The sequence below is a fragment of the Eufriesea mexicana genome, unplaced genomic scaffold, assembly GCF_001483705.2.
Source record: "Eufriesea mexicana isolate 0111107269 unplaced genomic scaffold, ASM148370v2 scaffold93, whole genome shotgun sequence".
NCBI lineage: Eukaryota > Metazoa > Arthropoda > Insecta > Hymenoptera > Apidae > Eufriesea > Eufriesea mexicana.
In genome coordinates, this window is record NW_016908274.1 from 65,094 (window position 1) to 83,735 (window position 18,642).

At 31.5% G+C, this 18,642-nt stretch overlaps 1 protein-coding gene across 1 annotated transcript in view; it reads left to right on the plus strand.

Moving 5' to 3' along the window:
• Positions 1-18,305, plus strand: part of LOC108554900 (forkhead box protein A2-A) — a 62,189-nt gene extending 43,884 nt beyond the window's left edge. The window contains exon 2 of the mRNA XM_017910313.1: positions 17,427-18,305. Within this exon, the coding sequence (XP_017765802.1) occupies positions 17,427-18,305 (879 nt within the window). The remainder of the gene's footprint in view (positions 1-17,426) is intronic.
• Positions 18,306-18,642: the final 337 nt, after the last annotated feature.

The following is an 18,642-nucleotide window of genomic DNA, read 5'->3' on the forward strand; positions in this document are numbered from 1 at the left end:
AAAATTGAAAGGAATTGTTGATAAGATTAATATGAATATTGATCTGAAAATTATATGTTGCTTATTAATTACTATACAGAACGTTTTAAAATCGAAAGGAGAAAAGAGACACATTGAGAAATTATGGGGACGGTAACTCTGGGTAAAAAATGTCTTTATCATTGAAGTATTCAATAAACACTTGATTAAAATTTATGTAGCGGTTAACAGAAAATGGGCCACGAAGATGAACTTTCCCACAAGCGTATTGTAAGCAAAGCTTTCTTTAAATATTTATAAATTCCGACTGATGTAGAAGTGAGTTTGCTGTTTAACAATTATATATTTATTACAAATTATAATATACACACGTTACAAAAAGATTACAACGATTAGGTATGCGTGGTGAAATTTCTCTTAATACTATTATTATCTCGTCACTGTTCACTTTCACGCTTTTCATAACAAACTGACTCTCCTCGCAACATATTGGCTCAGACCTATAACAATTACACGATACCATGCATTCTAGATCTTCCATTCGCACTTCCAAAAACATACATATCTACATTCGTGCCATCACTCGACCACGCATTCTAGATCTTCCATTCGCACTTCCAAAAACATACATATCTACATTCGAGCCATCACTCGACCTCACACACTCGCATTCACGCTAATAAAACCAAATCCACAGTAGATACTGAAAACAGAATTTGTATTCATAGAACATTTACAATTAATACGGTCTTTCAAATAATTTCTCGGAATTGCGTTATACTCGTTTTGAAACATCCTATACATTGAATGATTTCTTTAATTTATTATTAATATAATGTGATACGGATTTGAAAATGATTCATCTTCCCTATCATAATGGAGGCCTGTTTGTCGCATTTTGTATAATTTTTATACTGAATTATAAAACTGTCATTTTCTACCTTTTATTTTACTGTCGAAATTAGACTTTCACTCGATATTTAATTTTAAATTTATCAATATTTATATCAAATGAACTAAATATTATATGACATTATACATATACACATAATTTTGTAATATAATATTACCTAAATTTGTATATCTTTCTTTATGCAGATGTATATATTTACATTTGTTAGACATAGTGTATACAGGAAACGGGAAAAATAGTAAGAAATACTTGTTATATATGTATGCACTTGCATATTTATAAATATTTCTTATTACGTTTTTCATTTTCTTTATTTGAATTTTATTTTATATTTGAATCTAATCTAAACATAAACATAATTTCTTTTATAACTATAACTAAAACAGTGTTACCAATGTATAGGGCGCTCCAAAAAATGTATACACACTTTGCGTGATTATAAATAAATTATATTTATGTTATAATAAATTAATATAAATTAGAAAGAACAAGGTATTAAAGTGTGTATACATATTTTTGGGACATTCTGTATTATTTCTTCTACGTTACTATAAATGCCAATTATTATTGCAAATAGTGACTGATGATAGACATTTTGAAAAAGAAAATAGTATAAAAAATATCACAAAATTAGAAGAAAAAGGAATAGAAATATTGAAAAGCACTATTTTGTATAAAAAAAGCTACAATTTTCGAATCTTAAAATAGACTTTATTGTTACAAATATACTCATATAGTATGTTCCAAAAGCGATCACTTATTTAAAAGAAGACAGTGGAGAATTGCAGGAATTTGTTCTAAAATCGAATAAATCATAAGGTGAATAGGTAGAAAAACGGAATAAATTTTTAAATATTCAATTATTCAATTAAATAAATATTTTCACATCCACGAAAGTGGCCAGCAGTTTAATTATTAAATTCTACGTCGACCATTAGTGTTTCTGCAGATCATGCAGTGACCAAGTGTTTCGCAATTCATGTGTGATCTCTCGAACCGCTTCTGTAATACGATTACGAGGTTAGCTAAATCTCTAAACTCCTCTTCATCACACAGAGATAAAGTCCTAATGAACGCGTTCACTACATCGTGAACAGTCTTCAGGATTTATGTCATAAACTTGCCTCTCAAATTCTACTCTATTTTCATTATACTTCTCGAAATTTATTTAGCATACAATTACGAAAATTCTAGCCTATTCGATCATTGTCAATAAGATATACAAAAAGGGGAAAGGGAAGCTTGGAAATTTCTAAAAATTACTAGAAAGAAAAAGGTATTTTGTTTCCAAAGAGATTTGAACATTATTCGAATTAAATTTTATACGAATCAAATTTTTATAAATAAATTTTTATTCGTGGAACTTCGAATGATAATAACTAATAAAATGAAAGTTATTTGAAAATAATGGATTATTTTTGTATCCAAATAAATCGTGCTTTTATGACCTATAGTTGTTTTCCTAAAATTTCTGTTATTTTTCAAAATAAGTACAATTATTTCTGTGACACTGTGTATTAAGTCATACATCCCCGTGCTACTTTTGAAAATAAATCTTCCTTGAAAACATTCAATTATCTTTCGAGTTTCGATCAAAATTTTACTATTTGCGACACCCACGTGACAAACAACAATGTTACGTGAGACAACTATACTCGCAATCAGTTTAATTGAGCGTCATACTATCCTAATTAGCATGAAAAATAATTATTTACACAGACTCTAGAAAACCTATTCTTGAAAACGTTATTTTCTCAAAATTGCAAATACTTGCCATAATCGTCAAAATATTTTTTTAAACGCGTAATAACCAAATGAAAAATACATTCGTAAATAAAGGGCGACAATCTTTCTTCTAATCTCAATTGTCATATTTTTAAATACACCCAATTCTTATTTTACATAATTTTGATTTAACGCGATTTAGAAAAGAATTTAATTTTCTTTTTACGTGATTTTTCTTTATCTATCGCGATCAAACCAAATTTGAAAAGAAAGAAGAAAGAATTTCACCAATGCAGTCAGATGATAATTAAAGAAACTAATAACTTCTAATGATTGCAATGATAGTAAATAAAATCTTGTTAAGTGTACTCATATTTTATAAAATTTTTCTGTTTCTGAATTAATCACATTAATTACTTTTTAATGATAATTTACTATTTCACATTTTTATATACACGTGTATCCCTTAAGAAATAAAATTGCGAGATTTTAGCACAAATTTTCGTACGATTTATCGTATTATTTTGTCAATTTTTTAGACCTGGAATCAATTTTCTATTTTTCCATAGATATACTTTATGTACTTTACGTATATTTACATATATACGTACTATACGTATTTTAATAATAATTTACTTTTTTATATTTTTATACACACGTGTATCCCTTTGAAAATAAAATTGCGAGGAAATGAAAATTACGAGATTTTAACATAAATTTTCGTACGATTTATCGTATCATTTTACCAATTTTTTAGATCTGGAACCAATTTTCTATTTTTCCCTTGATACAGTGTACTTTATTCACATATACTCCTCTGAAACGATACTTATCCTGTAAAAACAGGATTATGTATAGCCGATTTGCAAAATGGATCGTTTAAATGGCGTCTTTTATCGACTATATTACAAACATGATTATAACAAATTAATTTGTTCGCAGAGGAATGCTAATTGCGCGGGTATCAGGTATCGATTTATTCGATTTAATATCAATTTGCGTACAGATTGCCACCGAATGAGAAGCACAATATAAATTACCTCGAGTATTTCGATTTTGCAACTTTCCACCACTCGTTTCTCTTTCAATCGTTACACGGTCATTGCAAAAGTGATGTATAGAGGGACTGGCTTGCTGGTTTTCACTCGAGGATATCGATGATGAAGTGCGTTTTATCACTGGACAGGTGCAACGTCGGGATCGATTGTAAATTAAACGTTACGAGGCCATTTTTATGATAATCTTTCGGTAATTTCAATTTCCAAGAGGTTACAACTTTCGAGATCGTTGCTTTCGGCTACGCAGTGAAATATGGCGGTTAGGTTTTAAATGGGCTGGCGAGTAACGATTTTTGGAGATACAGCACGCAGTGAAAGATAATTGAGGGTGATATTTGTGAATAAAAATGGACATCAATATCTTTTACATTTTTTAACAGTCAATACATTAATATATTTAAATAAAAATATTTAAATAATGAAAACAACTCGCAATAAACTATTTTAAACAAAAGGTTAATTGACAATTTCTAGAAAATTCTCTCTCTCTCTCTCTCTCACTTTTCACTCTGTACGACGGAGTTTAACGCGAATTACGCGTAAATCGTACAGCACTGCAACGTGTGATGGACAATGCTATTCTCTACGCGAGTACTATGCGTGGCTAAAAAGAAGTCATCTGAGAAACTCGTAGGACCGAATCCCCACCAACCCAACCATTCTAACGTCATGGCAGAAGTAGAGTAAAGCGCTTCCCTAATTGGCAGAACTGATCCCTTCCTATTAGCCCGGTCATAGGACACCATGTGACAAAGAAAGCGAACGAAGCAACGAGACAAAGTGAGACAGACGCAACAAATAGATGCAAGAGCGTAGACTCATCCCAAAAGCATATTAACTTCAGATTCTTCCGATGAACACATGATTATTTGCAATTACTAATTACTAATTAGCATCTTGATTAACTTTTCATTGCATTATGCAGCAAACGTGCTGTACTATACACATATTTTTTATATTTATGTTGTATCGTATGATTTTTTTAAACGCTTATCTAGTATGATGCAATTACATAATTAATTTATCATAAAAAATACATCTTAAATTTTAAATTAATTTTCATAAATGATGTTAATTATTATTACTTTTGTACTCCTTTGCTTTATAAATCTTTGAGCTATTGTCATCTGATTCCTTATCAGACTCGCTGCTTTGTATTTCCAATTCTAGGTCTTCAGTTGCGTCTTCTATTATTCCATCTTTCGTCCAATATTCGTGCTCCAGTGTTTCTACTTGTTTACAAAATCCTTTCCAATCATTTCGTGTCGTTTCGTTTATTGCCTGGCGTAATAGAGCTTCCAATTCATTGTAAGTTAACTCTGAGATAACGTTTCTTTCGCGGATATCTTACGCCTATGTTAACGAATCACGTTACCGAACTTGGAGCTAGTAGTTTTGAGAGTGTCATAGAAAAGTGGGTATTATTAGTGGAATACCTCTCTTACCCCGCAACCGAACCAGATGACTTCTTTTCACCCACGCATAGTACATTGGAAAGAAGTTTCTGACGATTAAGAGCCAATGATATATTTATTTAAATGAAAAGTAATAATTACCGACACTGGCGTATCAAAAACAAAGACTGTATGTTCTATCTGTATATTGTTAACACTGTTATAAAACGTTGCGAAGGCAAAAGAATTGTGAAACAAAATATATGAGAACGATCATTTAATTCAAACGGTGAGCGAGTGAGTCACTAGTGTGGATAGAAATGGACACCAATAACTTCTACATTTTTTGACAGTTAATACATTAGTATATTTAATTAAAAATATTTAAATAATGAAAACAATTCGCAATAAACTATTTTAAACAAAAAAAATTGATTGACACTTTCTAGAAAATTCCTCTCTCCCTCTCTCTCTCTCTCTCACTCTTATTAACCGTTACATACCCTTGTTTTCTCTTTGACGATTCTCACATAACTGTTTTATTCTGGCATTAACATTTTTTCAAACATTATTCATACTAGACTGCACTCGCACATATTATATATATCATCGCAAATGAGTTTCACTTATTCAATCTCATTTGCATTCACACATATATAATCAACACGCGTTATATTGATGAAAATTTTGATTATTTATAATTGCAAGTGTACAACATTGCTATGTTTACAATTTTACGTATGTTCGATTTCTCGTGGTTATAATTATTTTTTAAATATACAATTTCTAATTTCCCGCCATTTTGTAGAGATATAAATTATTAATTAATGTAAATACATATAATTTCTTAAGAATAGCTTTATTTTATTTTATTACTATTACCTATTATTTAAAAATATCGTTATTTATATTAATATCGTTATTGGACTTGGTTAGTGGGAGTGTGCGGCGTAGTGTGAGTTTCTGCGTGTGCAGATTTGAAAAGAAAGTTAAAGCAAAGAAATGGGATTTTACTGATGGGAAAAGGGTAAAAAAAGGAAGCTTCGACTAACATTGTATAGTTAAATACAAAAACTAATAGGTTAAACGCGTTAGTACAGGCGTTAAAGAGAAGAACAGAAAAGTGAGGTTAGGTTTGTACACGTGGACAGATAGGATAATTATAAGTATATTAATATCGTTATTTATATTAATACGACATTGCTATGTTTACAATTTTGCGTATGTTCGATTTCTCGTGATTATAATTATTTTTTAAATATACAGTTTCTAATTTCCCGCCATTTTGTAGAGATATAAATTTTTAATTAATGTAAATAAATATAATTTTTTAAATATAGGATTATTTTATTTTATTACTATTAGCTATTATTTAAAAATATCGTTATTTATATTAATATTATAATGTTTTCAGTAATTAATAATTTACTGCTCGAATATTATTGTTCGTTTTTTAAAATTTATTATTCTATAGCAATATTATTTATATTAATTACGATTGATTTCTTGCAAGTTTTATTTTTTCGGTTTCTTAATTTTAATTTGTGTGCTTATTTTATGTCCTACATTTCTATCATAGAATCTTAGTTCATTTTCAAAATATTATTTTCAAAGTATGAATCAATAAATTGCATATGAATATTGAATTATTTTCTAATTTAATTTCGGTTCAATTTTCATTCAAAAATCGAACAAGAAAATATCGATGATTTCTCGCTGATTATTAGTTTAATTTTACCCTGTTTTCTTTGGAAGTTTCTTCTTAGCAATATATTTATGATAATTAATCTTCCATTAATTAGAATTTATTACCCTATAAATAAACTAACTTGCTACGTTCTTTGGTACTCTTGAATTTTTCATAAATTGCCCAATTACTTTTTATCTTTTAAATTTGCAATCTATTTAATGCAATAATTACAAATACTTGTTCCGAAGCCACTGTCTAATGTTATATTTATGCTAATTAAGCTTTTGTTAATTAGAATTTCATTATTTTCGAGTTCCACCCTCGATTATTTAATTTACAATAATTATCTAATTTTCATGAATAATTAATTTATGAATTCCTGTGTCGTAAATTTGTAGTCTACTTAAAGCAAAGCCGATTAATATATTCGTATAATTACTTTCCATCAAATTATCATTACAAGCAGTTATTACACGCAATAACTACAAATATTGCAGAATATTTGTTATTCGTTACTGTAATGGCGATTATCTATACGATACTCCTTTCTGACCACATTGTATCAATGTAAACAAAATACATTTTCGATCAGCTACCGAATAATGATGATATGCTTGCATAGTTATTTCAGTGTCATAAATTAAAAATCATAATTACAATAACACCATTTATTATTCTAGCTATTATGCGCCTTGATACATTGCTTTATTATACCACATTTTTCACCTACTGTAGCTATTCCGTTATACCTTAACTCAAGCAGAATAATAGCTCGAGCTTTTACACTACACTGCACGTTGCACTTTTTCCTGCGCGGTATAATAGCTTGTGTTAAAGAAACGAAAAATGAAGATACGAATTATAAATGCAACGCGCGATGAAACGGATTCGATAAAGAAATAAAACGATAGCAAGTAGAGTAGATACACTATATTCATAGAATGTTTAGAGATGCATCTAAGATTTGGAATACAAATTGTCTCCGTGAGAAATAAGATCTATTACGAAAAAATTTTTTAAAAATATAAGAAAAATGTGAATCGTAAAATATCAAAGAAATTTTGCGGAAAAAGAAAGAAAACGATAGCAAGTAGAGTAGATATACTATATTCATAGAGTGTTTAGAGAAGCATCTAAGATTTGGAATACGAACTGTCTCTGTGAGAAATAAGAAATATTAATATATAGATATTATATATTAATTATTAATTATTATTAATATATAATAAGAAGTATTAAATATTAATATATATATTTTTATAATAATAAAAAATTTATTAAAAATAGAACATAAATATGAATCGTAAAATATCAAAGAAATTTTGCAGAAAAAGAAATAAAACGATAGCAAGTAGAGTAGATATACTATATTCATAGAGTGTTTAGAAAAGCATCTAAGATTTGGAATACGAACTGTCTCTGTGAAATGTAAATGGAAATGTAGAAAATTGTTTGTGGGAAGTTTAACAAAATAATCACTTATCTCGCAATGGAAAATTGCAACGTTAATGCATTTGCAATGTTAAAATAAAAGCAAGTAGCTGATAGATTACGGAATTATTCGTTGATCGAAAAATTCTGCTGTAAAATATACTGATCCAAAAATATTATACGTCTGCAACTCAAGGTAACGGACAGTGCAAAGCATTTACATTTTATCTTAGCTTTTAATCGTACACGTTAATCAATGGGAGATACATAAATTAAAAGAAATATATTACAGTAGTGCTACTTGCAACAAAGTGTCGAAATTAAGTGAGTGGAGGCGTCATTAAATAAATCTTCATGCAGGGTGAGCATAATGAATACGGCTGTCAATCAACATGGCTAGCACTGCTAGCGATGAACTCGAGTATTTTGCAAACAGGTTCAAACATTGACTCGAGAGATTCAAACTCTACGAATATATCAAGAAACAGAAACAATACTTTCGAATAGGCTCGAAGTTAACTCTTTGCACTCGAGAGGCGACCTTCAATCGCCATTTAATTAGATTTTGAAGAGCCATGTTAATTAAAATATAAAATTTACAATAACGTAATAGTGTGGGAAGTATTGAAATTAAATAAATGTATGTGTTAATTATTATACGATTTTTTATTTAATGTTCCGAAAAATATCGTTGGCTTTATGACAGAAAATCTTCGAATTTCTACTCTTCTATAGCGAAAAAATCGTCGAGTGCAAAGGGCTAAACGACACAGAATCGAATCCTCTATCAATGCAGCTGTATCGAGTAGAGGTTGAGTTTCAAAGAGAAGTTGATACAAAACATCCTCGTTTGTCTATCGACTATCTGTAAAGCGAGACTTTTGCGATTACGATCAATTAGATCCACGAGGGAAATCAAGGAAAAGAGACATAATCGAAGATACTATGTAGAACTATAGAGTGCTAGAGGTTGGCACATTTGCTTTTTTCCTTCCTTAATTGTCTATAAATGTCACGACTTCGTTATTTCGAGAAACTTTATCGCGAAATTTTGTACGAAAACCATCGAAAAATTATAATTATCGCGAACCAAACAGCGCTGCCTTTGCGCTATACTTTGCTCACATGCACGACTCGTGTTGCACGCTTTTACTCGTTGTGGATGTACTAGAAACGCTGATGGCTTTTATGGGAAGTTTAATGTGCGCCAAAAATGGTATACACGTGAATGCAATAATAACCGACTAATATAAACAATTAGCGGTTGTTGTTAACAAAATGATTCATAAATAAATACAATAGCGATTATAGACATTGGAGATAGGTATATTTTATGAATAAAAAGATTTTCGATCGATAGATTTGTTGAATTCGTTTCACAAAAAGAGTTTCTTAAAGCTTATACCCAGTTTTTAATTAGATTTTGTACAGCGATATGATTCTAATTCTGAAGTTATTTCTGTGTACAATTTTACACATAGTAATTACTTTGGGGTGTACTGTAGTGTTTGAAGAATAGGTGTACAGAAAATTATGGTATCGAGCAGTCATACATAATTTTCATTTCATATTCTAATTATGGAAATCATAATTTTTTTATTAAGTAATTTCCATTTTGTATTGTAATTATAAAAATCGTATTTATTTTATTAAGTTTTTAAAGCCTCTAACATGGTTTGTATTCACTTATGAATGAATTATTCAGAATATGCTTAATGTACTCAATGTACTGACATTAGAATTATACTAATATTATTAATAATATAGTTACTATTATCTTACATTATTGAGGAAATTTTTAAAGCAAGTTTACGCTTTCAGTAAATTTCTGTTATGGTACGTTTATTTGTGAAAATGTTTTGTCTTAAAAACTTTCAAAAAGATTTTTAAATGAGTTTGAGATTACGGTAAATGTTTAATTTAAGAGGTTTTAGTTCGTTAATAAAACAAAAGTAGTAGGATGGTTCAAAAAACTAGTATAATTTTTGCCATTTCTTTCTAAAAGGCTTTGGTTTAAAAATCCTGATTTATTTAATAAAAATAATTAAAAACACCATGTTTGTTTTCCATTGTTACTCCAATTACAAAATTTAAACACGGAATTTTTTATGATATTCACTTAATAAGTAAGAAACTATGATAGCGATCTGACAAGGACACGCAACTTGGAGTTAGGATTTCAAGTACAAAGTTGTACTTATCAAAAAGGATAGAAGGCAAATATTTATTTTAAATTTCAAGCAAACACTTCTGTAGGTACCATAAGCAAAAATAATAATAAACATTTCTAATAATCAATTTAAAGTAACTAAAAATGTATTACTTTTGCAAGCCTCTCCGATTGATTCTTCACGTTAGTAACAAAATGGAGTCTCTTCAAAACAGGTAGATTTAAATAGCTAAAACTGAGGAAAGTCGTTAAAGTCAGCAATTACTTGGATTGCTAATTATATACATTAATAAAGATTATTATCATAATAGTTGCATTTACTAAATCTTCAAACGATCTGATTTTTCCATCAGAATAGCTAGGTATATACTGCAGAAGTTTGGAATCACTATATGTCTCACAGAACCCAAAAATTGAGTAACAGATGTCAGCTAAGAACGTTATTACCTCAGAATATTTTCTAGTCGAAACAGTGTATAATGAAGTAAAATAAATGATAAAGTTGTCGAAAAATTCCACACGTATAGCCATAAATGAGATAGTGATTCAAAATTTTCGAATGCAGGAAAAATATTTCGATAATATACAGGGCGAACTATGCAAATTTGACAGGTCATAACTTCGTTACTAATACATTTATAGAAAAATGTCAAAGGAGAAAAATAATTGGTTCGAAGAGCACTACGTCTGTAACCCTTAGATGCTTTTTAAATGTACCCGTGCAAAATGGGAAAAAGAATACAATTTAATGGAGAATCTTTTAAACGTTTGGACATCTTTAATAAAGACATTTTTGGGGGAAATATCTCGAGGTCTAGTTATTATATCTCTGATGGTTTTTCGCGTAGAATGAACGGAAGAATCAACCTGTACCACAAGAAATATATGAAGGATGGCAAAAACTGGTTTTGAGACACCAAAAACTGACAGAACAACAAGAACAGAAAAACAAGAACACAAAACTCATAAAATTAATTTAGCATAGGAAAAGAACACCAAGATAACGAAACGAAAACACACAAAGACGCACTCTAATTTAACTCTCTTTCGAACACCGAGCGACTCACGCTCGTGCCGGTCACAATTAATTTCTAGGGACTCTGTTTTGATCGTCAAGGGCCCTGCTTTTATGCTTTTCTTAACCTACGCTTCACCTCCCCGTAAGGACCAAGTAGCTTAATTTTGCTACACAAAATAACTTTTCCCTTTGCTTCTAGAAAATATTGATCGGTTTATAATTTGTTTTTGTTGGCAATGGCTGATTCGCGATTTCTTTGGAAATTGTATCCTACATATATATATACATTTTCTTTACATTTTTAAATATACAATTGTAAATTGCACTTATAAAGAATATAACATATAAAGAAGTTGTGCTTTTAAAGAATCTAAGGGTCTATATATGTAGTTATATTCGAACCAATTTGTGATTTTTTAGTAAATATATTAATCATACGTATCTTTTATGGAAACATAATCTCGAAATAGACCCAGTCATTATTCAGCTTTAACTTTCGATTTCCTTTATTCTGCAATTCTATTCTAGAGAAATCTGATTCCTTCATCGGTTATTCTACTCTATTGTTTTCCTTTTCCATGGAATTTCCCGACACCTAGTCTTCCACCACTGCTTTCCACGATTGCATCGCAGCTACATCCGCCTCGCAGCCAATGAAAAATCAGACATCCTATCAATTTTCAATTTTCAACGCCTACGCCCATTCTAGCCTTCTTGAACCTCGTCTCTGAGAAAAGTTAGTATTTTGCTTCGTGAACTAGTGCTATTTCGAACGCCGAACGAATGAGTCTCGTTTCTAACTATCAGACCAGTCGGCCAACGATGATTAATCAACGTTCCAATTTCCAACCTACGCTCAGAATTTGTAATCCAGGAGTTTTTCCAGGTTTCGCAAATATAACCACGTTCTAAATCATTTTTAATCTGTTCGTCGCATTATAAATGAAAATATTTTCCCCCGTGAGGTCAGAGTGCAAACACGATAAAGGTGATGTATAATGTAGAGTCACACAGTCTCTATTACGCTGCAGAGTACTTTGACTAAATTTTTTCGCTGATTAAGAACTGACTTGGGACTTTACTCTAGAGCTATCTAAAAATCTAACCACGCAGACTTGGCCTGGCCCCGACCTCCTGCGACCCATTGTCAGCCGAGTCCCAAGTGCTGAAGCCTAATTCCCTAAATTAGTCCAGTGACCCGAGGTAAGAACAAAGTTTAACTATAATAAACAAATAAACAAATGAATATCGAACCCCGAATTACTCAGTATTTAGGATTGTGATAGTGATCCCTATAGGAACACTTCGACTATCGCACCCTAATTCGATGAAACTATGTCTGAAAATATCTTACACTAATACATGCAATACGCGAGAAATCCTTTGATCTCTCATATTTGCAATCTTGGCTTTTATCAGGAACATTACATTCGTTTATTAGATTTGGAGTTTAGCACAAAAATTACAATATTTACAGACTTAAACCTTGATAGTTTTGATCAGATCTTAAGGAAGAAGCTAAAATCTTATAAGGGGTTTTAAATTATCCAGATTTTTCAGTAATGGATATTTAAAAATTGAAAATTTGATATGTATACATTATCTTTATCTGTTTATCAGAAACATTACTTTCGTTTAGCAGACTTGGAGTTTGACACAAAAATTGTAATATTTATACAGTTAAATCTTGATAACTTTGATCAAGTCTCAAGGAAGAAGCTAAAATCTTATAAGGGGTTATAATTATCCTGATTTTTCAGTAATAGAGATTTAAAAATCGAAAATTTGATATATATACATCATGTTTGTCTGTTTAATCTTATCTGAGACATCTGAGACAACTTAACCTAACCTAACCTAAACCTCTAAGACGTAAACGGATTAAAGAAAGTACATTATATTTATCTGTTTAATCTTATCTGAGATATCTGAGACAACTTTAGCAGGAATAATACTTTCGTTTACTAGACTTGGAGTTCATCACAAAAATTTCAATATTTACAGAGTTAAACATTGATAGTTTCGATCAAATCTTAAGGAAGAAGCTAAAATCTTATAAGGGGCTTCAATTTATCCTGATTTTTCAGTAATGCAGATTTAAAAATCGAAAATTTGATATGTATACGTCATGTTTATCTGTTTACTCTTATCCGAGACATCTGAAACAACTTAACCTAACCTAACCTAAACCTCTAAGACGTAAACGGATTAAAGAAAGTACATTATATTTATCTGTTTAATCTTATCTGAGATATCTGAGACAACTTTAGCAGGAATAATACTTTCGTTTACTAGACTTGGAGTTCATCACAAAAATTTCAATATTTACAGAGTTAAACATTGATAGTTTCGATCAAATCTTAAGGAAGAAGCTAAAATCTTATAAGGGGCTTCAATTTATCCTGATTTTTCAGTAATGCAGATTTAAAAATCGAAAATTTGATATGTATACGTCATGTTTATCTGTTTACTCTTATCCGAGACATCTGAAACAACTTAACCTAACCTAACCTAAACCTCTAAGACGTAAACGGATTAAAGAAAGTACATTATATTTATCTGTTTAATCTTATCTGAGATATCTGAGACAACTTTAGCAGGAATAATACTTTCGTTTACTAGACTTGGAGTTCATCACAAAAATTTCAATATTTACAGAGTTAAACATTGATAGTTTCGATCAAATCTTAAGGAAGAAGCTAAAATCTTATAAGGGGCTTCAATTTATCCTGATTTTTCAGTAATGCAGATTTAAAAATCGAAAATTTGATATGTATACGTCATGTTTATCTGTTTACTCTTATCCGAGACATCTGAAACAACTTAACCTAACCTAACCTAAACCTCTAAGACGTAAACGGATTAAAGAAAGTACATTATATTTATCTGTTTAATCTTATCTGAGATATCTGAGACAACTTTAGCAGGAATAATACTTTCGTTTACTAGACTTGGAGTTCATCACAAAAATTTCAATATTTACAGAGTTAAACATTGATAGTTTCGATCAAATCTTAAGGAAGAAGCTAAAATCTTATAAGGGGCTTCAATTTATCCTGATTTTTCAGTAATGCAGATTTAAAAATCGAAAATTTGATATGTATACGTCATGTTTATCTGTTTACTCTTATCCGAGACATCTGAAACAACTTAACCTAACCTAACCTAAACCTCTAAGACGTAAACGGATTAAAGAAAGTACATTATATTTATCTGTTTAATCTTATCTGAGATATCTGAGACAACTTTAGCAGGAATAATACTTTCGTTTACTAGACTTGGAGTTCATCACAAAAATTTCAATATTTACAGAGTTAAACATTGATAGTTTCGATCAAATCTTAAGGAAGAAGCTAAAATCTTATAAGGGGCTTCAATTTATCCTGATTTTTCAGTAATGCAGATTTAAAAATCGAAAATTTGATATGTATACGTCATGTTTATCTGTTTACTCTTATCCGAGACATCTGAAACAACTTAACCTAACCTAACCTAAACCTCTAAGACGTAAACGGATTAAAGAAAGTACATTATATTTATCTGTTTAATCTTATCTGAGATATCTGAGACAACTTTAGCAGGAATAATACTTTCGTTTACTAGACTTGGAGTTCATCACAAAAATTTCAATATTTACAGAGTTAAACATTGATAGTTTCGATCAAATCTTAAGGAAGAAGCTAAAATCTTATAAGGGGCTTCAATTTATCCTGATTTTTCAGTAATGCAGATTTAAAAATCGAAAATTTGATATGTATACGTCATGTTTATCTGTTTACTCTTATCCGAGACATCTGAAACAACTTAACCTAACCTAACCTAAACCTCTAAGACGTAAACGGATTAAAGAAAGTACATTATATTTATCTGTTTAATCTTATCTGAGATATCTGAGACAACTTTAGCAGGAATAATACTTTCGTTTACTAGACTTGGAGTTCATCACAAAAATTTCAATATTTACAGAGTTAAACATTGATAGTTTCGATCAAATCTTAAGGAAGAAGCTAAAATCTTATAAGGGGCTTCAATTTATCCTGATTTTTCAGTAATGCAGATTTAAAAATCGAAAATTTGATATGTATACGTCATGTTTATCTGTTTACTCTTATCCGAGACATCTGAAACAACTTAACCTAACCTAACCTAAACCTCTAAGACGTAAACGGATTAAAGAAAGTACATTATATTTATCTGTTTAATCTTATCTGAGATATCTGATAGAGTGTTTGTACAATGAGAACCAAATTGTTAGTAATAAAGTATTAGAGTAATATAGATAAAATTCAATGCCATTTAATTCCAAAACTTTCCGATGTCACGACAAAAATTCAACGCTATTCGGACGCAAGACAGCCAGAAATTTGACTAAAAAAGTCGTCACGTTTTGTAATACATGCAAAATCAAACCATATTTCAATAAATATCATTAAAATTACTACATTTATTTTTTAACTTCGATTTTGTCGGTCCCACGGACCCATGCTGTCCAAACGAAAAGTCCACTGTCGGTCCCCAGGGACCGATGCCGCGCTCAACGTGTTAACCGGCTTGTCGACGAGATTGGCTAACGGATAAGCAAATTCGATAGAGTTCCATCGAGCCGGTAGGTTTTAATAAATGAATTCTTTAGTAAGGAAGTTGAATAATAATTCGTTGTCTATCGCGTTGTTTAGGCATAATTGGATATTCTAGGGACGTGAGAGAGTTCTTAGCGATTTGTAATAATGCCTAAGGTTCCCTTTTCAGAACTGCTCGTGAAAGGGTTAGAAGTCGAGAATGGATCATAATTACGCATTGTTTGGGCTGTACAATATCGTTTGATTTGAACATTAAGGACCTATTTGTTTACATGTTTTGAAAATTATTTTGTACCTCTGATAGTGTGATATTTTATTTTGACAGTATTTCCTTATTTTATCATTTTATTAGATTATTATCCATTTACTTGTTCGAGTAAAATGAAAAATTAGAAATAACCGTATTTTCTCTTCTTTTTCTTTTGTATATAGAGAATACTTCTGTTATAGAGAATTAAATATGTTAGAATTTAAGTTTAATATTGTTTTATATCATCTATATTATTGATTACATGTATCCCTGTTCTGAATTAGCTTCGCAGAGTATTATGAAGGAAATGATTAATCCTACAGAATTTTATATTTGTACGAAATAACGATTTAAAATTGAAGAAAAAATGTTTGTAAAATTATTTCTAATATTTACTGGAAAGTAATAAGTTAACAGTTACGCGTTAGATATTATAACTTTTATGTAATATCCTTTTAAAAATGAAGAATGTATGAAATAGGAAGCTTGAATTTAAATTTAATCACAAATTCAGATTTTTGATCATGAGATTGTGAATATAAGAATAATAACAAACATAAGAAACAATTATTAATGGATTCTTTTAATATTTACTATAACTAAAACTGAAATTTTGTAACTTTTTAAAAATTTATTTAAGAAGTTTTTAAATGTCTTCGCCTTTATTATTCGAGTTATATTTTTCATGTATAATTCATTCATATTTTTAACTAGTACTGAAGACACTAAATAAATAATTCTAAGAACCCAACAAACTGCAAAAAGACTTAATTATCTAGAAAATTTGTTCACTGCAGCTTTCTAAATATTTCTACTTTCTCCTTTTCTTCCGTTATCAATCTTATCAACTTTATCAGTTAAAAATTTTGTACGACTTTAAATAATTCTTAACCACACATCAACAAACATGTTCTGAGATGCTGAGATCTCTAAACTTCTACAAAACACCTTTCTTTTAAAAATGATACTAATATATGCTTTTCTAATATTCCAAAAAAAAAAAGATAAAAAAGTAAATAAAACTAACTGGGCATATATTACGAAAAAAGATATCCGTTAGAAAAGATAGACCTTTCACCTTTCAGTCACTACACAATATTAAATTCAAAAGTCTCTCATCTCTCGAAAAATAAAGAAAGAAAGGAAAATAAAAGATGCAAGAAATGCACGAACCTCGTTGAAACAATTCTCTGTACCCCGAAAAATTCTTCTTTCCAGGTGCCACGGGGGCCCCATCGACCGGGCAAAGGTGCCTACTGGGCTCTGCACCCGGCAGCCTTGTCCATGTTCGAGAACGGCTCGCTGCTTCGACGCAGGAAGCGCTTCAAGCTGCACAAGCCCGACAAAGAATTGCTGAAGTCGGAACTTCAGGCCCTGGCGTCCGCCATGCCACCTCCCCACTCCGAATCCTCGCCCGTCTTATCGATAAATCCCAATGCACAGACGAGCAGCCTCACCGTTGCCAATCTCCACCGTCTGCGCGACGATTTGCTCCGTTGGGAGCTGCAAGAACGTCGTCTGACAATGACTTCCGGCGGGAACAGCTCGCCAGGCTTCACCACGTCGGACGCTGGCTCTAGTTACTACCTTCTGTCGCCAGAGGTCCGACAGAGACTCGCGGGAACCGACGAGATTCTCCGCGGTTACGAGAACAACCTCCTGCAGACAGGGAGCTGGAGCTTCCCTGGCTTCCAGGTGTCCCCATACGTGTCCCAGTTGTCCTACTTCCAGACAGACATGCCGGAAAGCAGACAGATCTGCGCTGGAGGCGCAGAGACCAGTGTCCCCGAAAAGACTGACTCTAGGGTTTTTCTGGAGACCGCGAGAGGCGCCACCGTCGAGCCAGTTGACGGTAAAATTCGCTGTCCGGTACTGGAGGCTGGCATTTCCAGCCAGACGAGCATCCAGCCGGAGCAGAAGAAGAAGAAGAAACCGTTTACCATTGAGAATATTATTGCACCGGACGACGAACAGATTTCGAGTAACTCGGAAGATGAGAAGAGGTCTTCTGGCCACCTTCTGGTACCTAGGCCACTTTATGCCGGATTCTCGTTCGGCCTGTCCGCGACCAAGGTTCCCTACGAGACCGCCACTTGAATTTACTAGATGGGAATATTGTCTAGTGGACGATTCGACGAACGGGGAGCTAGAGGCGCGACGATCGGCGTTTGGGGACGCTAGTGGATGATTCTGGTGACAATGCCTATCGAATCGTTCGTCCTGTTCGTGCGTTCTTCTCGTTTCTGTCTTTTGGCAGGGTTGTGTGGAAGAGGAGAAGGTGATGTAAACACGTGGAGTGGAATTTTTAAGAGGTTTCGTTTGGGATAAAGGCGATACTGAAGGGAACATCCTGGCTGCAGGCATTTCTTTTTCAACGATTGGATCAGTCACTCGAAGAGGTATCCCAAGAAGGATATTATTCTTGATTTGCAAT